General features: G+C 37.6%; 1 protein-coding gene across 1 annotated transcript in view; it reads left to right on the forward strand.

Moving 5' to 3' along the window:
- GDPD4 (glycerophosphodiester phosphodiesterase domain containing 4) overlaps positions 1-17,960 on the forward strand; it is a 157,080-nt gene that overhangs the window by 4,400 nt on the left and 134,720 nt on the right. Inside the window, exons 3-5 of the mRNA XM_068556078.1 lie at positions 1,077-1,180; positions 10,981-11,074; positions 13,906-13,965. Coding sequence (XP_068412179.1) covers positions 1,077-1,180; positions 10,981-11,074; positions 13,906-13,965 — 258 coding nt within the window. The remainder of the gene's footprint in view (positions 1-1,076; positions 1,181-10,980; positions 11,075-13,905; positions 13,966-17,960) is intronic.

Consider the following 17,960-nt stretch of genomic DNA (forward strand, 5'->3'; position numbering starts at 1 on the left):
TACTAATTTTTCATGTCTGAGATGGGGAGCACAAGGAAAGGGGTGGGAATGGGAGGCTTCCCTGGATTAGGCAGGAGTGTTCTCCTGTTCGTGTATCTTTCCTGCCCAGATATTTGGCTTCTATACCAGTGACTGGGGATAACACAGGTTCTTCAGGCATGGTTCCTGCTCTCAAGGAATTCACAGTCTACTGGAGGAAAAGACAAGTACACACTTACTCTCAACATAGTGAGAGAAGTGTTATAAATGTGTGTGTGTGTGTACGCTTATGCACACACGCATGCGTTCATGTACAAGGGAGGGGGCCAAAAATAATTACTTAGAATGTGAAAAGCAATTAAGAGTTGGATAGGTAAAGAGCAGGGAATGGCAGAAGGAAAGGTATTGGAGGAGGAGTCAAAGGGCTTGGAATAAGGTTTATTTTAAGTGGAGTAGAGGATCTGAATGGAGAAGTGATGGGGAATTATGAAGCTAGAGAGGGAGTGGGAAAAGATATTTTGTGGTTTTCAGAATTTGACCTCTGCCATGTAGGGGATAAAGACTCCCTAAAGATTTTAAGCTACTGATGTCTGAGCTATGTTTTGGAATGATTATTTGATCATGTGGAAGATGCATTAGACGGTATAAGAGTAATGCAGGGAGATGTCTTTGCCTTCAAAGAGAAAGCAACAGCAGTATTCAAGGTAAGAGATGTTGGTGTCCTGGATTAGAGTAGTGATGGTAAAAATGGAGAAGAGCAAATTGATTCAACAGATATTTATTACTTAGGGATGATGTCGTAAGTCACAAGAGAGCTATAAAGAAGGACATGGAGCGAAAGATAAAGGGAGGCTTCCTGGTAAAGTTGACGTTGGAGGCAGTGTGGTATAATGGAAAAATCCCTGGAAGAGAGCCTGGGAGTCTGTTTTGGTTCTTGTCCCAACTCAGCCTTTGGGCTGGATACGTGATATCTCCAAGCCTCTCTACAAGGTGATGCTGCACTGCAACTATGCAGACCTTTGGCGAGTATATACAGATGTTGCTGAGGTACCATGGATAAATGGAACTAAATTAGACCTGCTTCTTTCTCTTCCCAGAGAGAACGATTATTTTACCCATGTCTGGTTATTTCATTTTGCATGTCTGTGCTTTTGCTGTTTGTGTGGATAGAATCCTCAAACGAATACTTTGGCTTTGACTGGTGAGTTTCACTTTTTTGTATTTTCACTTGTGTAAGAGCTCTTTGGTCTAATAGCCACATGGATCCTACATCAGGCTGAAAAGATCTAGTGGCATAAGGGGGAGGGTGGATAAAATTGGGTTTTCTACAGCTGGTGGATGGGAGGCCTGACTCTGGGGAGGGGTAAAGATGCTCAGCACCCTCAGCTGTTATACTTCCCTTCCACCTGTGCTCACTCTCACACTTAGACCAAGTCTGGCTCAGTGGGAAGCTTTCTCTGTGCTTCCAATGTCCCCAGTCCTTCTATTCAGATGACTCCCTGACACCTTGTTACTCAGTCTCTGTCTGGGTTACTGATGCCTACACTAGTTGGTCTTCATGATCTCTGTCCATGAACCCTGATGTCTCTGCCTCACCTCCAGCCTCTGCTTCTTCCTTCTGTCTTTACTGGGCTAAGACTCTAAAGACAGAAACGGTGTCCCATCTCAGCCCCTTTTCTAGCCAGATTCCTACTCTGGACTACTCCTAGCTCCTCCAGTTTTTCTGGCCTGATTATTGCAAATCTTACCCATTATTTGGTATTTGGGGGAGAAAGGGATATGTTTGAGTATGAGTCTTTTTAAAAAATGGAATACAGTTTATTTTTCCTTTGTTTTTGGCCACACCGTGCAGCATGCGGGATCTTAGTTCCCTGACCAGGGATTGAACCCGTGCCCCCTGCAGTGGAAGCAAGGAGTCTTAACGACTGGACCGCCAAGGAAGTCCCTATTTTTCCTTTTATAGAAGTAAAATATGGTTTGTTATTTTAAATGTAAAAAATGCAGAAAGTAGAAAATATAAAAATCTGCTTAGTCTTATTCTTGAGTAACAATCTCTTGGTATACTTCCCAGTCTTTTTTTCTATGCTTATTTTTACATGGTTATGCTCATACCATATATATAATTTTGCTTTTCATTTTCACTTAAAATGGTTGCACACATTTTGAAAAATTGTTAAAACTCTTAATGAACATCATTTAAAATGGTTTAAAAATATTTCCTGACATGAAGGTACTCTAATACACTTACTTAACCACTTTTTATTGTTAGGCATTATGAATGTTTCTAAATTTTCCGGTTTTGATAACATGAAAGCACAGAGAAATCTCTGTGCTCTGACTTATGTTCTTACAGTAGACTCCCACGAATGGTGTTATTGATTTAAGAAGAATAAACACTAATAAAATACATTATGCTTATTGCCAAAGTACTTTCTCAAAAGAGTCTAGCAATTTCCATAAACAACAGAGGTATATGAGTTTCTATTTTAACCTGCCATTGACAGCAGTAACTATTCTAATTTTGATAATTTTATAGATGGAATTTATTTTGTTTTAATTTAATCATTGATTAAGTGTCAAAACTGGTTTATTTATTTACTTTTTAGTTTTCTTGCTTTGTTTATTTTGTGGGATTTTTACTAATTTTTGATCAGTTTATATTCAGTCTTTATTTATGGACCCATTCTAAATTATTCCACAGGACTTGAGATACAAAGCTGTTTCATTTTAAAGTAAAATTTCCCTCAGTTTTTAAAAACTTTATTGAGATGTAATTGACTTATAACATTGTGTTAGTTTCAGGTGGATACAAAGTAATAATTTGATATTTTTATATATATTGTGAAATGATCACAACAGTAAATCTTTTTAACATCAATCACTACACATGATTACAATTGTTTTCTTGTGATGAGAATTTTTAAGATCTACTCTCTTAGCAATTTTCAAATATATAATGCAGTATTATCAACTATAGTTACCATGCCGTATGTTACATTCCCATGGCTTAGTAACTGGAAGTTTGTACCTTTCAACCCCTTAACCCATTTCATCCACCCCCACCTCTGGCAACCACCAGTCTGTTCTATCTACGAGCTTATTTATTGTTTTTGTTTTTGTTTTTTAGATTCCACATATAAGGGAGATCACATGGTATTTGTCTTTTTCTGTCTGACTTATTTCACTTAGCATAATGCCCTCAAGGGTTCATCAAGGTTGTCATAAATGGCAAGATTTCCTTCTTTTTTATGGCTGAATAATATTCCGTTGTATGTACATACTGCATATTCTTTGTCCATTTATCTGTCAATGGATACTTAGGTTGTTTCTATATCATGGCATGGTTTCTATATCATGCAGTGAACATAGGGGTACATATATCTTTTCAGGTTAGTGTTTTCATTTTCTTTGGATGAATACCCAGATGTGGAATTGCTGGATCATATGGTAGCTCTGTTTTAATTTTTTTGCGGAACCTCCATACTAGTTTCCATAGTACCTGCACCAGTTTACATTCCCACCGGTAGTGCACAAGGGTTCCATTTTCTCCATATCCTCACAAACACTTGTTATTGCTTGTCTTTTTGATAACCATTCTAACAGGTATGAGGTGATATCTAGTTGGGGTTTTGATTTGCATTTTTCTGATTGTTAGTGAATCATCAGAAAAATGATGTTGAATACCTTTTTATATACCTGTGGCCTGTATATCTTCTTAGGAAAAATGTCTATTCAGATACTCTATTTTTAAACTGGTTTGTTTGTTTAATTGGTATTCAGTTGTACGAATTCTTTGTATATTTTTTGGATATTAACCTCTTTTTAAAGATTTTTTTGATGTGGACCATTTCAAAAGTCTTTATTGAATTTGTTACAATATTACTTCTGTTTTATGTTTTGTTTTCTTGGCCACGAAGCATGTGGGATCTTAGCTCCCCGACCAGGGATTGAACCCACACCCCCTGCATTGGAAGGCAAAATCTTAACCACTGGACCACTAGGGAAGTCCCTGGATGTTAACCTCTTAATCAGATATATGATTTGCAAATATTTTCTCCCATTTGGTAGGTTGCCTTTTTGTTTTGTTGATGATTTCCTTTGCTTTGTTTGATGTAGTCCCACTTGTTTGTTTTTGCTTTTGTTCCTTTTGCTGTCAAATCCAAAAAACTCATTGCCAAGGCTGATGTTAAGGAACTTACTGGTTATGTTTTCTTCTAGGAGTCCTATGGTTTGAGGTTTTATGTTCAAGTATTTAATCCATTTTGAGTTGATTTCTGTGTATGGCATAAGATATTGGTTCAGTTTCACTGTTTTGCATGTGGCTGTCCAGTTTTTTCAACACTGTTTATTGGAGACACTGTCCTTTCCTCATTGTATATCCTGGTTCTTGTCTCCTTTGTCATAAAATAATAGACCGTATATACATGGGTTTATTTCTGGGCTCTTTATGGCATTCCATTGATACGGTGTTTGTTTTTGTGCAGATACTCTACTGTTTTGATTACTGTAGCTTTGCAGTATTGTTTGAAATTAGGGAGTGTGATGCCTCCAGATTTGTTGTTCTTTCTCAATATTACTTTGGCTATTTGGGGTCTTCTGTGGTTCCATACAAATTTTAGGATTGTTCTGTTTCTATAAAAATGCCATTGGAATTTTGTTAGGGATTGCATCTAATCTGTAGATGGCTTTCAGTAGCATGGAAAATTTAACAATATTAATTCTTCCAATCCATGAACATGAGGTATCTTTCCATCTCATGTCTTATAGTTTTCAGTGGAGAGCTCTTTCACCTCCTTGATTAAATTTATTCTTAGGTATTTTATTTTTGTTACTGATATTGTAACTGGGGTTGTTTTCTTAATTTCTTTTTTGTATATATTTTTATCAGTGTGTAGAAATCCAACAGATTTTTGTATATTGATTTTGTATCCTGCAACTTTAGAATTCATTAATTAGATCTCACAGTTTTTTGATGGAGTCTTTAATATTTTCTGTATATAAAATCATGTCATCTTTAAATAGAGAAAGTTTTACTTCTTTCTTTCCAATTCTGGTGCCCTTCCTTCCTCCCTCCCTCCCTCCCTTCCTTCCTTCCTTCCCCCCCCCCCCCTTTCCTTCTTTCTTTCTCTCTTTCTCTCTTTCTTTCTTTCTTTTCTTTCTTTCCCTGATTGCTCTAACTAGGATTTCTAGTACTATGTTGAATAGGAGTGGTGAGTGTGCACCCTGTTATTCCTGATCTTAGAGGAAAATCTTTTAACCTTTCACCATTGAGTAAGATGTTAGATGTGGGCTTGTGATATGTGACCTTTATTTTGTTGAGGTATATTCCTCCTATACCCAGTTTATTGAGAGTTTGTTTGTTTGTTTGTTTTATCATGAATGGAGTTTGAATTTGTCAGATGCTATTTTTGCTATTTTGAAATGATCATATGATTTTTATCTTTCATTCTCTTAATGTGATGTATCACATTTATTGATTTGTGTATGTAGACCCATCCTTGCATTAGAGGGACGAATCCCACTTGATCATGGTATATGATTCTTTTAATGTGCTGTTGTATTTGGCTTGTAGTATTTTGTTGTGATTCTTGCATCTATATTCATCACGGATATTGGCCTGTAATTTCTTTTCTTATAGTGTCCTTATCAAGCTTTTATATCAGGGAAATGCTGGCTTTGTAAAATTAATTTGGGAGTGTTCTCTCCTCTTCAATTTTTTGTAAGAGTTTGAGAAGGATTGATGTTAATTCTTCTTTAAATATTTAAAATTGGCCAGTGAAACATTTGGTCCTGTGCTTTTCTTCTTTGGGAGGTTTTTGTTTACTGATCCAGTCTCCTTACTCATTACTCACATCTTACTCTGATCAGATTTTCTGTTTCTTCATGATTCAGTCTTGGTAGGTTGTATGTTTCTAGAAATTTATCCTTTTTTCCTAGGTTGTCCAGTTTGTTGGCATATAGTTGTTCATAGTCATCTCTTAATGTTCCTTTCTGTGGTGTCAGTTGTAAAGACTCCTTTTTAATTTAAAATTTTATTTATTTGGATCCTCTTTTTTTCTTGGTTAGTCTTGCTAAAAGTTTTGTCAATTTTATGTATTTTTTCAAAGAACGAACTCTTAGTTTGGTTAATTTTTTCTATTGTTTTCCTATTATCTGTTTTACTTATTTACCAAACAAATTAGCTCTTGAATGAAGAGAAATCCTTGAGGAAGGACCTTGCTATACAAAAGAACCTGCCTGTACAAAACTGTATACTGTCAGTCATCCTCCTCTTTTCCCCCCAAAGAACATCTGGCTATTTACCAGGGTGGTTGTGCACTTGGGCAGAAGAAATACTTCTGGGGCAATTACTGGACACTGACTCTGAACTGATACAAATTCCTGGAGATATAAAGCAGCACTATGATTCACCAGTCAGAGTAATCAATGGAGATAGGTAATCAATGGAGTTTTGGTTCAGACCTATCTCTACAGTGGGTCTAGTGGGTCCCCAAACCCACCCTGCAGTTATTTCTCTAGTTTTGGAATGCATAATTGGAATAAACATACTCAGAAGCAGGCAGAATCCTCACAGCAATACTCCATCATCAAATAAAAGTTGTAAACATAAGAGTGAGTTCCCATTGGTCCTAAAGCCACAAGTAAAGTTAGTGGGCAGTTTTCCATTGCTCCCATAGCAAATTATCACAAATTCAATGGCCTAAAGCAATACCCATTTTTTTTCTCAGTTCTGTAGGTCAGACGTCAGACATGCTTGGCTGGGTACTCTGCTTAGGATTTCATAATGAAATCAAGGTGCCAGATGGCCTGAGCTTATACCTGGGGCTCTGAGTGAGAATTCACTTTCAGGTTCATTCAAGTTGTTGGCAGAATCCAGTTCCTTCTGGTTGTAGGAATGATGTGCTCATTCTTTAGTGGTTGTCAGAGGGGAGTTGGTCTCAGCTTCTAGCTTGTGGCCTTCTCTATCTTCAAAGCTAGCAGTGGTGTTTCAACATAACCGTTGAAACGGTTAACGTCATCACTCATGTGATACCAAATGACAGAGATCATGGGAGCCAGAATTCTGTGTGTGTGTGTCTACATGTTTTTCTCTTCTCCCATTCTTCTACCATTGAAAATAAGATGTATTAATAGTAGTTGACCATATATATCAGTACTTAAATTAGAGGTATAAACATCACATAGAGGCGATAAAGGAACTTTGTATCCTTTTTTGGGGAGAAGATTGATGTGTTTTTGGTTGTATGAGAGGTAATCGCATCATGTTAGATAGAAAGTAAGGATGGTTAATAGAGGTGTGTATGAATACCAAGTTGCTCATGAGTGGATTGTGGTAGTGTACTAATTGGGTCCACTTAGTTAAACTGAAACTACATTTCTCACAATTCCATTCCCAGTATAGGATTGGGTTAGGATTAATTACAAGAAAAATTGGTATACAGTTTGGAAGTAGGAAGTGAATCGTTAGCTATTTCTTTATACTCTGAAGATCAGTGATGGACCCAGGCATTATGACAGCCTCCATGCAATGTCAATATCTGGTAGTTCACTTAGTTGCCATGGAGAAGCACCTGGGCCCACATTCTTCTTGCTCCTGCCAGGTCTTCTTCAGCTTCTTCATGTCCTAGGTCAGATAAGTATGCAGCTAAATGATGAAAGGCATGAACTTTTCCTGCAGGTCACTGTTATTATCCAAGGTTGGAGGAAGTGTGTTATGACTTTGTTGAATTAACATTTGTTATGTGGAGCACAGGGTGCTGGATGGTCAATTGAGGCAACAGCAATGGTGAGTGGTGGTTCAACAACAGACTGCAAGAGAAATTAAAATAGAGAAGTTTATTACTTGGAGGTACTGGGGGAAGTACACAGATGCCTCTAGGGCCCACATAGGGAGGTCAAGGCAGAGTGTAGACAGAAAGTGAGGCAGGACCTGGGCACATGCCTTTATTACAGTCCATGGCTGGAGTGCTTTGGGGTTCCTGGGCTAGGGCCAGATTGATTAAGTCAAACTATAAGAGTAGGGTTTTTGTAAGCCCCATGGAAGTTTTGTCTAAGGGGCACATGAGGCATACAGGTGATGGGAAGCATGCGAGACTGTAGATCACAAGGGCTATTGTGGAGGTCATATCAGGACCTTATATTTGCTTATGACTGAGGGCTCCTAGGTCATGTGCTTCCCTGAGGGTGCTAGTGTCAATTTAAGGTCACTGTGGTCCACTTGGACAAACAAAATGGGTGCCACGGCGGCAATACCATGGAGTTACAGCTTAGCTAATAGGAGTTAACTTAGCTAAATCCTTGACACAGTGATAGATACAGGTTGCATGGTTTGTGTGTGTCCTCATGTGTTCCAGTCTGTCCTTACGTGTTTCAGTTTGTCCTTGAGGGTTCTAGTTCCTCCTCATGGGTTTCAGTTTCCCTATATATTGTGTTCAGTTTTACTTTCCAACTTCTGGCCTGTCTGACTTCTACAACTTTAGGCCAAGTGTTGGAGCAGATGTAACAGTCTTACATAGCCTTCTCTCACAGCTTCTGTAATAGCCCAAGGTCTAATCCCTACAATAATTCCTTTTCTGAGTGGTCCCAGACCAATACAGTATTTTTAATCATTTTGGAAAAGTTCTCAGCCATTACCTTTACAAATATTGCTTTTACCCCATTTTCTATTGCCTCTACTTCAATTTTATATTAGGTATTTTCTCTTTATCCTCTTAAGTGTCCTACTCTTTCTTCTGTATTTCTCATGTATTTTTTTCATGTGTCTCTGTTTCATGCTTGATATTTTTTTCTGGTCTGTCTTTTGTTTAGCAAATTCCTTTTGGCTCTGTTTTACCTGCTATTTAATCCATTCACTGAGTTCTTAATTTTTACTGCTGTATTTTCCCTTCTAGAATTCTTTTTTTTTTTTTTTTATAAATTTATTTATTTATTTAGGGGTGTGTTGGGTCTGTGCGAGGGCTTTCACTACCACCACCTAGAGTGAGTACAGATGAATAGGACAAGAAGAAGTAGAAGAGGGAAAGAGAAAAAGAGAAGAAAATTCAAAATTCTTCCTGCAGTTCATGGTGGGTGGGTGGGAACTTCACCTGAGTTTGGTGAGAGGGTTTTGAGCTGAACTAAGCTAATAATAATATTTATGTGTGGTTGAATGTACAAAAGAAGACCTTTTAGGTTAAAAGGGAGTGAAAAAAAATCAAATGTGGCCAGAAAAATGATTAGAAAAATAAAGGCACCATTAAATGGTAAACCTTAACTTACTCACTTGGAAAGCAAAGTCAAAATCACTATTTGGTTAAGCTGTTTGATAAATTCTTTGACTGTATCTAGGCTACTATTAAGTCCATCTTGCATTTTTTAAAAATTGAAGTCTAGCTAATTTACAATGCTGTGTTAGTTTCAATTGTACAGCAAGGTGATTCAGCTATACACACACACACACACACATTATTTTTTCAGATTCTTTTCCGTTATAGGTCATCTTGCATGTTTTTTAAGATCTCTGTTTCATTGTTTTGATAATTAATGTGCTTGTTTTAAAACATCTATTCTTGTTCCCTGGATGTGAGTCCTTTATTTTTCTGAAGCTTTTGAATATATTTATTTTGTGGTTCTTTTCTGATCGTTCTATTAATTATATTTTTTTGTGTGCAAGTTGTTCTATTAGTTGGCTTTATTGGGTGAATTTGTTGACATTCCTTACATGTTTTCTGATTCCTGGCTGTGAGCTCATCTTTTAGAAAGTACTCTTAGTATCTTGATCTGGGATAGCTCTCGCTAGGATGGCTGCTTGCGTGTTTCATTCTTCTTGATGTATGTTATAGCCCCTGACCAAAGAGAATTTCCTTTCCTATTTGTAATGTGGTTATATGTTCACCAATCTATATTTTATACAGGCATACCTTGGAGATACTGGGAGTTCAGTTCCAGACCACAGAAATAAAGTGAATAATATAGCAATAAAGCAAGTCACACAATTTTTTTGGTTTCCCAGTGCACATAAAAGTTATGTTTACACTATACTGTAGTCTGTAAGTGTATAATAACATCGTTTATAAAAAATATACATGCCTTAGTTAAAAAATATTTTATTGCTAAATAGCTAACCATCCTCAGAACATTCAGTGAGTAGTGGTAGTAACATCAAAGATCACTGATCACAGATCACCATAACAACTATAATAAAAATGAAAAAGCTTGAAATATTGCAAGAATTACCAGAATGTGACACAGAGACATGAAGTGAGCAAATGCTGTTGGAAAAATGGTGCCAATAGACCTGTTTGATGTAGGGTTGCCACAAACCTTCAATTTGTAAAAAATGCAGTATCTTTGAAGCGTATGTCTGTATTGTTAAAATATAATTTCTCCAGATTTTATATGGTGAGAAGGTAATTTCTGTTATCTTGAAATGAACGGTCTAGAACAATTTCGACATACAATATGTAGACCAAGTGTAACACTGTTTCTCTTAGCGAATTATTAGCAGTTTTCCCTCATAAACTACTTTAGGAACAGAACACATCAAGACTGTTTTTGAAGGGGCCAAATCTCTTACACAGAATAGATAAATTAATATGGTGGCTTGCAGTTATGTAAGAAAACATATATTCAAGTGGACCAGGAACCTGCCCAAATGGAAAGTGTTAGTTTTATTAAGGCAGTGGACTTTTTCTCTTTTGGAATTCCAGAATTTCTGTCTTATATTGTTTTTTAAAGAGAACATAATTTTTGCATATATTGATATATTCTGAGTAACTTTAAAGAATCATACCACTCATACAGAGCCCCATTAAAGTACCCAATTGCCTGTAGGACAAAGTTAGAACTTCTCAACTGAATATCCCCAAAGCTCTTCACACATCTGTTCCCAAATTGCCTTTTCTTCTTATCTCCCTCTGTTTATCTTTTACCTCATCTAGTCCAGTCTTATCTCCCCCAATCCTTGACACAGATGCTACTAATTTTTTACTGTATTTTAAGGATTGAAACACATTTTTGCAGGGTCATTTTTCTAGGTACAGGATTCTGGTTCTTCTGGTCCATTGTCTTGCTGAGTTTTTTTGGGATCCTGGCTGCCTACACATCATTGCTCTTGGTGAGTAATGTTTTCCATTTCTCCCACTCCTTTCCTGAGTAGGCTCATGAGGTGCTCTGTCTGTGGTGTGGTTCCCAGTTGTGCTGGGAGCCCTCAGAACCTCAGATCACTCTTGGTAGAGTTGGGGTTTACATCAGCCAAGAATGTTAGGCACGAGGGATAGATGGAGGAAAAAAGGCTTGTGCTGTTAGAGGGTGTGTCTTAACCACTTTGACCCTTTGAAAGGGTGGCAGAACATCCTTCCCCTGTTTCATAGCCTATTTTCTGGTTCACTCAGTATTGTCACTTTAGACACCTACACCTTCAAATGGCAGTACTTCTACATATTGAATTTTATAGCCCATCTCCTAAGAATCAGTCTTTCTGGGCCTTACAAATTAGCTAGTGTGTTAAACCTGTTCTAATGTGCAAATGCTAGTCCTTAGTCCAGGTGTGAAGTACATTTTAGCGAAAGTCTTTAGGCACTAGTGACCCTGCCTCTGTTGTCTGACATATAGTAGTGTCAGGTAGTGTGAGAAATTCAGGCCAGGAAATAGAGGAGTTTGAAGAAGTGGAAAGCTTGTGAGAGACTAACTTTTAAGGAACTGGAGTTTTTCAGTGCCCCATTATACATAGGGCATATATATCTTTCTCTGATTTCATGATTCCTTGTCCCCACTGATTTCCTGTCTGATATAGAAGAATCCAACCCCCAAATCAGTTGACATTTGCATTAATTTTTCTTTCAACAAAATATATTGATCATTATATGAGTGGTAAGTACTGAAGATACAGAAATCAACAAGACATGTGCAGTTTCTGTTTTCATGCAGGGCACTTCAAAGTGATAGTTATGAGATGTAAAGTTATAGTCCTTAATTCTAACTCATTGAGAGTTTAGAATCTAATAGGGAACTAAGTCATAGACAAAAATAACCAACACAAGGAGAGCATTATAATTGTCATTAGAGTGGCCTAAATAACGTTCTGCATGGGTTCTGAGAAGGAAGAGGTGACTTACAGCCAAGAGGATTAAGTGAGGCTTCTTGGAAGAGGTGGAACAGGAGTGGGATCTTGAAGGGATGTTGGATTTAAACGTGTGTTTATGCTGATGGGGAAGAAAGTTCCAGACTGTGGGAACGTCATGACAAAGTCAGGGTCATTTGTAGAGATGTGGATGGACCTAGAGTCTGTCATACAGAGTGAAGTAAGCCAGAAAGAGAAAAACAAATATCGTATATTAACGCATATATGTGGAATCTAGAAAAATGGTACAGATGAACCTATCTGTAGGGCAGGAATAGAGACATAGACGTAGAGAACGGACATGTGGACACGGGGGGGAAGGGGAGGGTGGGACGAATTGGGAGATTAGGTTTGACATAAATACACTACCGTGTGTAAAATAGATAGCTAGTGGGAACCTGCTGTATGGCATAGGAAGCTCAGCTCAGTGTCCTGTGATGACCTAGATGGGCGGGGGAAGGGAGGGAGGGAGGTTCAAGAGGGAGTGGATATAGATATACATATAGCTGATTCACTTCATTCATTGTACAGCAGAAACTAACACAACATTGTAAAGCAATTTTACTCCCATAAAAAAAAAAAAAAGAGAGCTATGTATGGGGTGTGACTAGGTAACAGGGAAGAATCAGTTCTGTTAGCACGTAGGGGATATTGAAGAAAAATGGGTAACCTCTTTTTAGATAGGCTTGTGACGGACTTTGGAAGGCCTGAAAAGCAGACTAATACATATAACATAAATCAGATTTCTGTTTAGGAAAATCATCCTGGAAGTTGTGGTGTGGAGGGTGGCTATAGGCAGAGAGACCAGTTAGAAGCTTTTCTTTTTAATGGGGAAAAAACAGATGAATGGTGTTCTCTGGACCAGACTCTGGCCACTGAATTGTACTGCTTTCATACACAATAAACATGAAAAGGTATAGTTAGCTTCTAAGGTGTGAATGAGTTCTAGTGTCCAATAAGGCAATGTATTTTCACAAACTTTCTACTCTACCCTACCTATTTTTGGATACATATAGTGGTAACAACAGTGAACAAAGAGGGAGACCTGGATCCTATTCCTAGCTCTATCTTGAGGTTACCTTGTAACCTTGACCAAGTCATATAATTCTTCTGAGCCTCAGTTTCTTTTCTTTCAAATGAGAATTATAATAATATTTAATAAAATGGTATTTTATAGGGCTGGGTAAAGAACAGATGAATTACATACATAAAATTGTTTTGATAAAAATCTAAGTGACTTATACATTCAAACTCTCATTAATATCCTAAGCATCTGAAGACTCTGGTTTTCAGTTGCTATCTCCACACTGACTTGGTGACTGGCTAGATTTAGATTCAAATTCTATCTAAGATTTATTGACTAAATACCAATGTTAACAGCAGTGGTCAGCAGTTATAACAATGGCACTGGTTCCTCAAGAAAGCTTTTAAGTGACCCTTGGAAGGGCTGGCCCCTGACCTCTGTTCTCTAACAAGTGGCTCTAAGTAGTACCTACCAAGAAATTGGTAGAAACTCAGGAAAGATATCAGTGTATTGACTGTTGCAAAATCCCAGAGAAGATAATAATAAATTCTTCCTGGGGTTGCTGGTGAAAGGTACAAGTAGGTGACATTTGAACTGTCCTTGAAGGGTCAGTGGCATGGGGAGGGAGAGCTTTTTAGGCAGAGGAACAGAATGGCAAATTCCCAGAGTATAAAAACTGCAGGTGTAGCAAGAAATGAATGTAATGCCAGACTGTGAAAGGAATTTTGAGTTCAGAACAGTGTTTTGGGTAGCATCTTGGTGATTTCAAAATAATCTCATTTTTCTTCTTTGTTTTTTTCAGGTACTTGGATCTTTGTTGCTTTGGGAGGGGATAGAATTGTACCTGCACTGGTGCCATAAGGTAGGACATCTGAATCTTCCTTCATAGGAGACCTTATACCAGGACTGAATGTGCCTCTTTAGCATTGTGTTGAATACAGAGTTGCCCTTTCTTTCATTGTTCGCCTTATGAAAAAGATCTACTTACACTGTTTTAACTGAAGTCATTAAATTTGTAACAGTAATTTACAAATTTCATTTGTAAATTTGTAAATTTGATTTGTAAATTTGTAATTTGTAAATTTGATTTACTGAAGGAGCTGAATCCAAACTTTATTTTTTCTCACTACTCCTTGTTAAGCTCACTCTGTGACTCTGTTCTTCCCATCCCCATAAAAACCTTAGGTGGGCTGCATTATTTGCCCAGTCCTTTATAGTCAAAAAGACATTCTCATTCAATCATTAAAAATTTCAGTTCATTGTAATAAACCAAACTCCAACTTTATGAGACTTTTCCCTTCCCCTGTTTTCACATGACCCAGGCCTGCAAACATGCAGTGGTGGAGAGAGCATGATTGTCCTTTTACCTTTCTTCCACCAGAGTAGGGCCCAGGAGATGGGGAGATAGGGTAAAAGAACAAAGTCCCCCAAGGAGGGGCAAGAGGGCCCATCAAGACCAGGTAAATGCACAATTGTTGGCTCTTTACCGCACAGGTTTTTCAATGCGTATTTTCAGAGACCTTTCTGCTGAGAACCTTGACTGCAGTTCTCTTGGTGGTGTCATTGCCTGTCTTCCTATATACCCCATGAAATTTCTATGTTGAGGTCCTTTTGACTCTCCCTTTGTTTGGAGCCCTTTAAAGTTATATTGGCAACTACAAAGGATCCGTATGTGGTCCAAGGAAGCAGGCATCACTGACCCAACATCTGAAGACATACAGCTCATTTCCAAGATAACCTTCCTTGTTTTGTTCTGCCATGGGCTTGAGCATCTCCAGCCATAGCCTCTTGCTATTTATAGCAAGCGTGGTTTTGTTACTATTCCTTGTACTTCCTCAAATACAGGAACATGTCAAACTCTCTGAATGGTCCCCTTAAATTTCCTCTTACTCAAAAGGGAAGTATGAACTGAAAATATAAATTTAAAAGTTAGAATAGATGGAAATTGAACTTGTAAGATCTTATAGAGAAAGAATGTAGATTGAGAAGTGAACAAATGGGCCTTATTGAGATCACCCTCCGTTTTGGAACGGGGACACCATGATCAGTTAGTTACTACCAAGTTATAACTCTATGGGTTATACCATTCTGATTATCATTTCAGGCTTGTGCCTTTTATAGAAACCATGCTTACCTTGCCTCTGGCAGTGGGTGCTGCTACTTGGCCTCTGCCACAGCAGAATCTCATCATTGCCTTTGAAATCAGGAAGCCAGTTTCAGTGGCAGCACATCTCACCTTTATCCAGGCGTAAAGGATAGCCACTACAGTGCTTTTCAAGGATGCTGACACTTTCCTCAGCAACGTATTTTTCAGTGTCCTCTGATTCCTCCCATAGAACGTGACCTGGAGTGGGTTAGCTCATCATAGGTGATAGCATTCCAGCAACCTTTCTCAGTAAATCACTGGATTCTTTCTTCCATATTACACCAAGAAATTGCTGGCATCCAAATTTTATAAAGCATAGGCCACTATTTTTTTTTATTGAAGTATGGTTGGTTTACAGTATTATATTAGTTTTAGGTATATAACATAGTGATTCAATATGTTTATAGATTATATTTCATTTAAAGTTATTATAAAATATTGGCTGTATTCTGTGTGCTATACATTCCATCCTTGTATCTTATTTATTTTATACCTAGTAGTTAGTGCCTAGTCCCCTTTCACTACCTAGTCCCTCCCCTACTTCTTTTGCCGTTGGTAACCACTAGTTTGTTTTCTGTGTCTGTGAGTCTGTTTCTGTTCTGTTATATTCATTCATTTGTTTTATTTTTTAGATTCTACACTTAAGTGAAAACATGCGGTATTTGTCATTCTCAGTCTGACTAACTTTACCAAGCATAGTATCTTCCAGGTCCTCCATGTTGTTGCAAATGGCAAAGTTTCATTCTTTTTTATGGCTAACTAATATTCCATTGTGTGTATGTACATACACACACACACGCCCCACATCTTCTTATCAGTTCATCTGTTGATGAACACTTAGGTTGTTTCCATATCTTGGCTATTGTAAATAAAGCTGCTATGAACATTGGGGTGCATATATCTTTTTGAATTAATGTTTTTATTTTCTTCAGCATATCCTCAGGAATGGAATTGCTGGATCATATGGTAGTTCTATTTTTAATTTTTTGAGGACCCCCCCATACTGTTTTCCATAGTGGTTGTACTAATTTACATTCCCACCAACGTGTTCTAGGGTTCCCTTTTCTCCACATCCTTGCTGACATTTATTATTTGTTGTGTTTTTGACAATAGCCATTCTGACAGCTGTGAGGTGATATCTCACTGTGGTTGTGATTTGTATTTTTCTGATGATTAGTGATGTTGAGCATCTTTTCATGTGCCTGTTGGCCATCTGTATATCTTCTTTGGAAAAATGTCTATTCAGGTCTTCTGCCCATTTTTAAATTGGGTTGCATTGTATGAACTCTTTATATATTTTGGATATTAACCGCTTATCAGGCATATGATTTCCAAATATCTTCTCTTATTCAACAGGTTGTCTTTTCATTTTGTTGATGGCTTCCTTTGCTGGACACAAGCTTTTACGTTTGATTAGGTCTCATTTAGTTTTGCTTTTGTTTTCCTTGCCTGAGGAGACATATCCAAAAAAATATTGCTAAGACATGTCAAAGAATGTTATTGCCTATGTTTTCTTCTAGAAGTTTTATGATTTCTGGTCTTACATTTAGGTCTTTAATCCATTTTGAGTTTATTTTTATATATGGTGTGAGAAAATGTTCTAATTTCATTCTTTTACATGTACCTCTCCAGTTTTCCCAGCACCACTTATTTTTTTTTTAATTGACAGAAGGCAAGATAGTATTTTATTTAGCAATATTCTCAGACACTTAAGTAAAGAACATTTTCAAGGTATCTTAATTTTTTTTTTAATATCTTTATTGGAGTATAATTGCTTTACATTGTTGTGTTAGTTTCCACTGTATAACAAAGTGAATCAGCTATACGTATACTTATATCCCCATATCCCCTCCCTCTTGCGTCTCCCTCCCACCCTCCCTACCCCACCCCTCTAGGTGGTCACAAAGCACTGAGCTGATCTCCCTGTGCTATGCTACTGCTTCCCACTAGCTATCTATTTTACATTTGTTAGTGTATATATGTCCATGCCACTCTCTCACTTCATCCCATCTTACCCTCCCCGCTCCCCGTGTCCTTAAGTCCATTCTCTACATCTGCGTCTTTATTCCTGTCCTGCCCCTAGGTTCTTCAGAACCACTTTTTTTTTAGATTCCATATATTTTTGTTAGCATACGGTATTTGTTTTTCTCTTTCTGACTTACTTCACTCTGCATGACAGACTCTGGGTCCATCCACCTCACTACAAATAACTCAATTTCGTTTCTTTTTATGGCTGAGTAATATTCCATTGTATATATGTGCCACATCTTCTTTATCCATTCATCTGTCGATGGACACTTAGGTTGCTTCCATGTCCTGGCTATTGTATATAGTGCCTAGCACTACTTATTGAAGAGACTGTCTTTTCCCCAGTGTATATTTTTGCAAGCATAGGCCACTATTGAGCCACAGTTTCAGAAAATGAAACAAGCAATTAGAATCACTCTAAGACGTATAATACCTGGATTCTGGTATATTGAATTCATAATCTCTGGTAAGTGCACACATATCATTAAATGTAGCCCAATCTAAAATTCTTTTCTCCTTGTCTAACAACCTTAGGATTCATTCCCACACATATATTCTACAGAGTTTGGTAAGTAAATTTAAGAAAACCATCTCTAGAGGCATTCTGGGATCTGATTCTGGTTATGAGTCTGTGGGCAAGGGGAAGTAATGCAGACGAGGTATGAGAAGAGTGGGCATCCCCT

Source organism: Eschrichtius robustus, chromosome 11, assembly GCF_028021215.1.
Source record: "Eschrichtius robustus isolate mEscRob2 chromosome 11, mEscRob2.pri, whole genome shotgun sequence".
In the NCBI taxonomy this organism is placed as follows: domain Eukaryota; kingdom Metazoa; phylum Chordata; class Mammalia; order Artiodactyla; family Eschrichtiidae; genus Eschrichtius; species Eschrichtius robustus.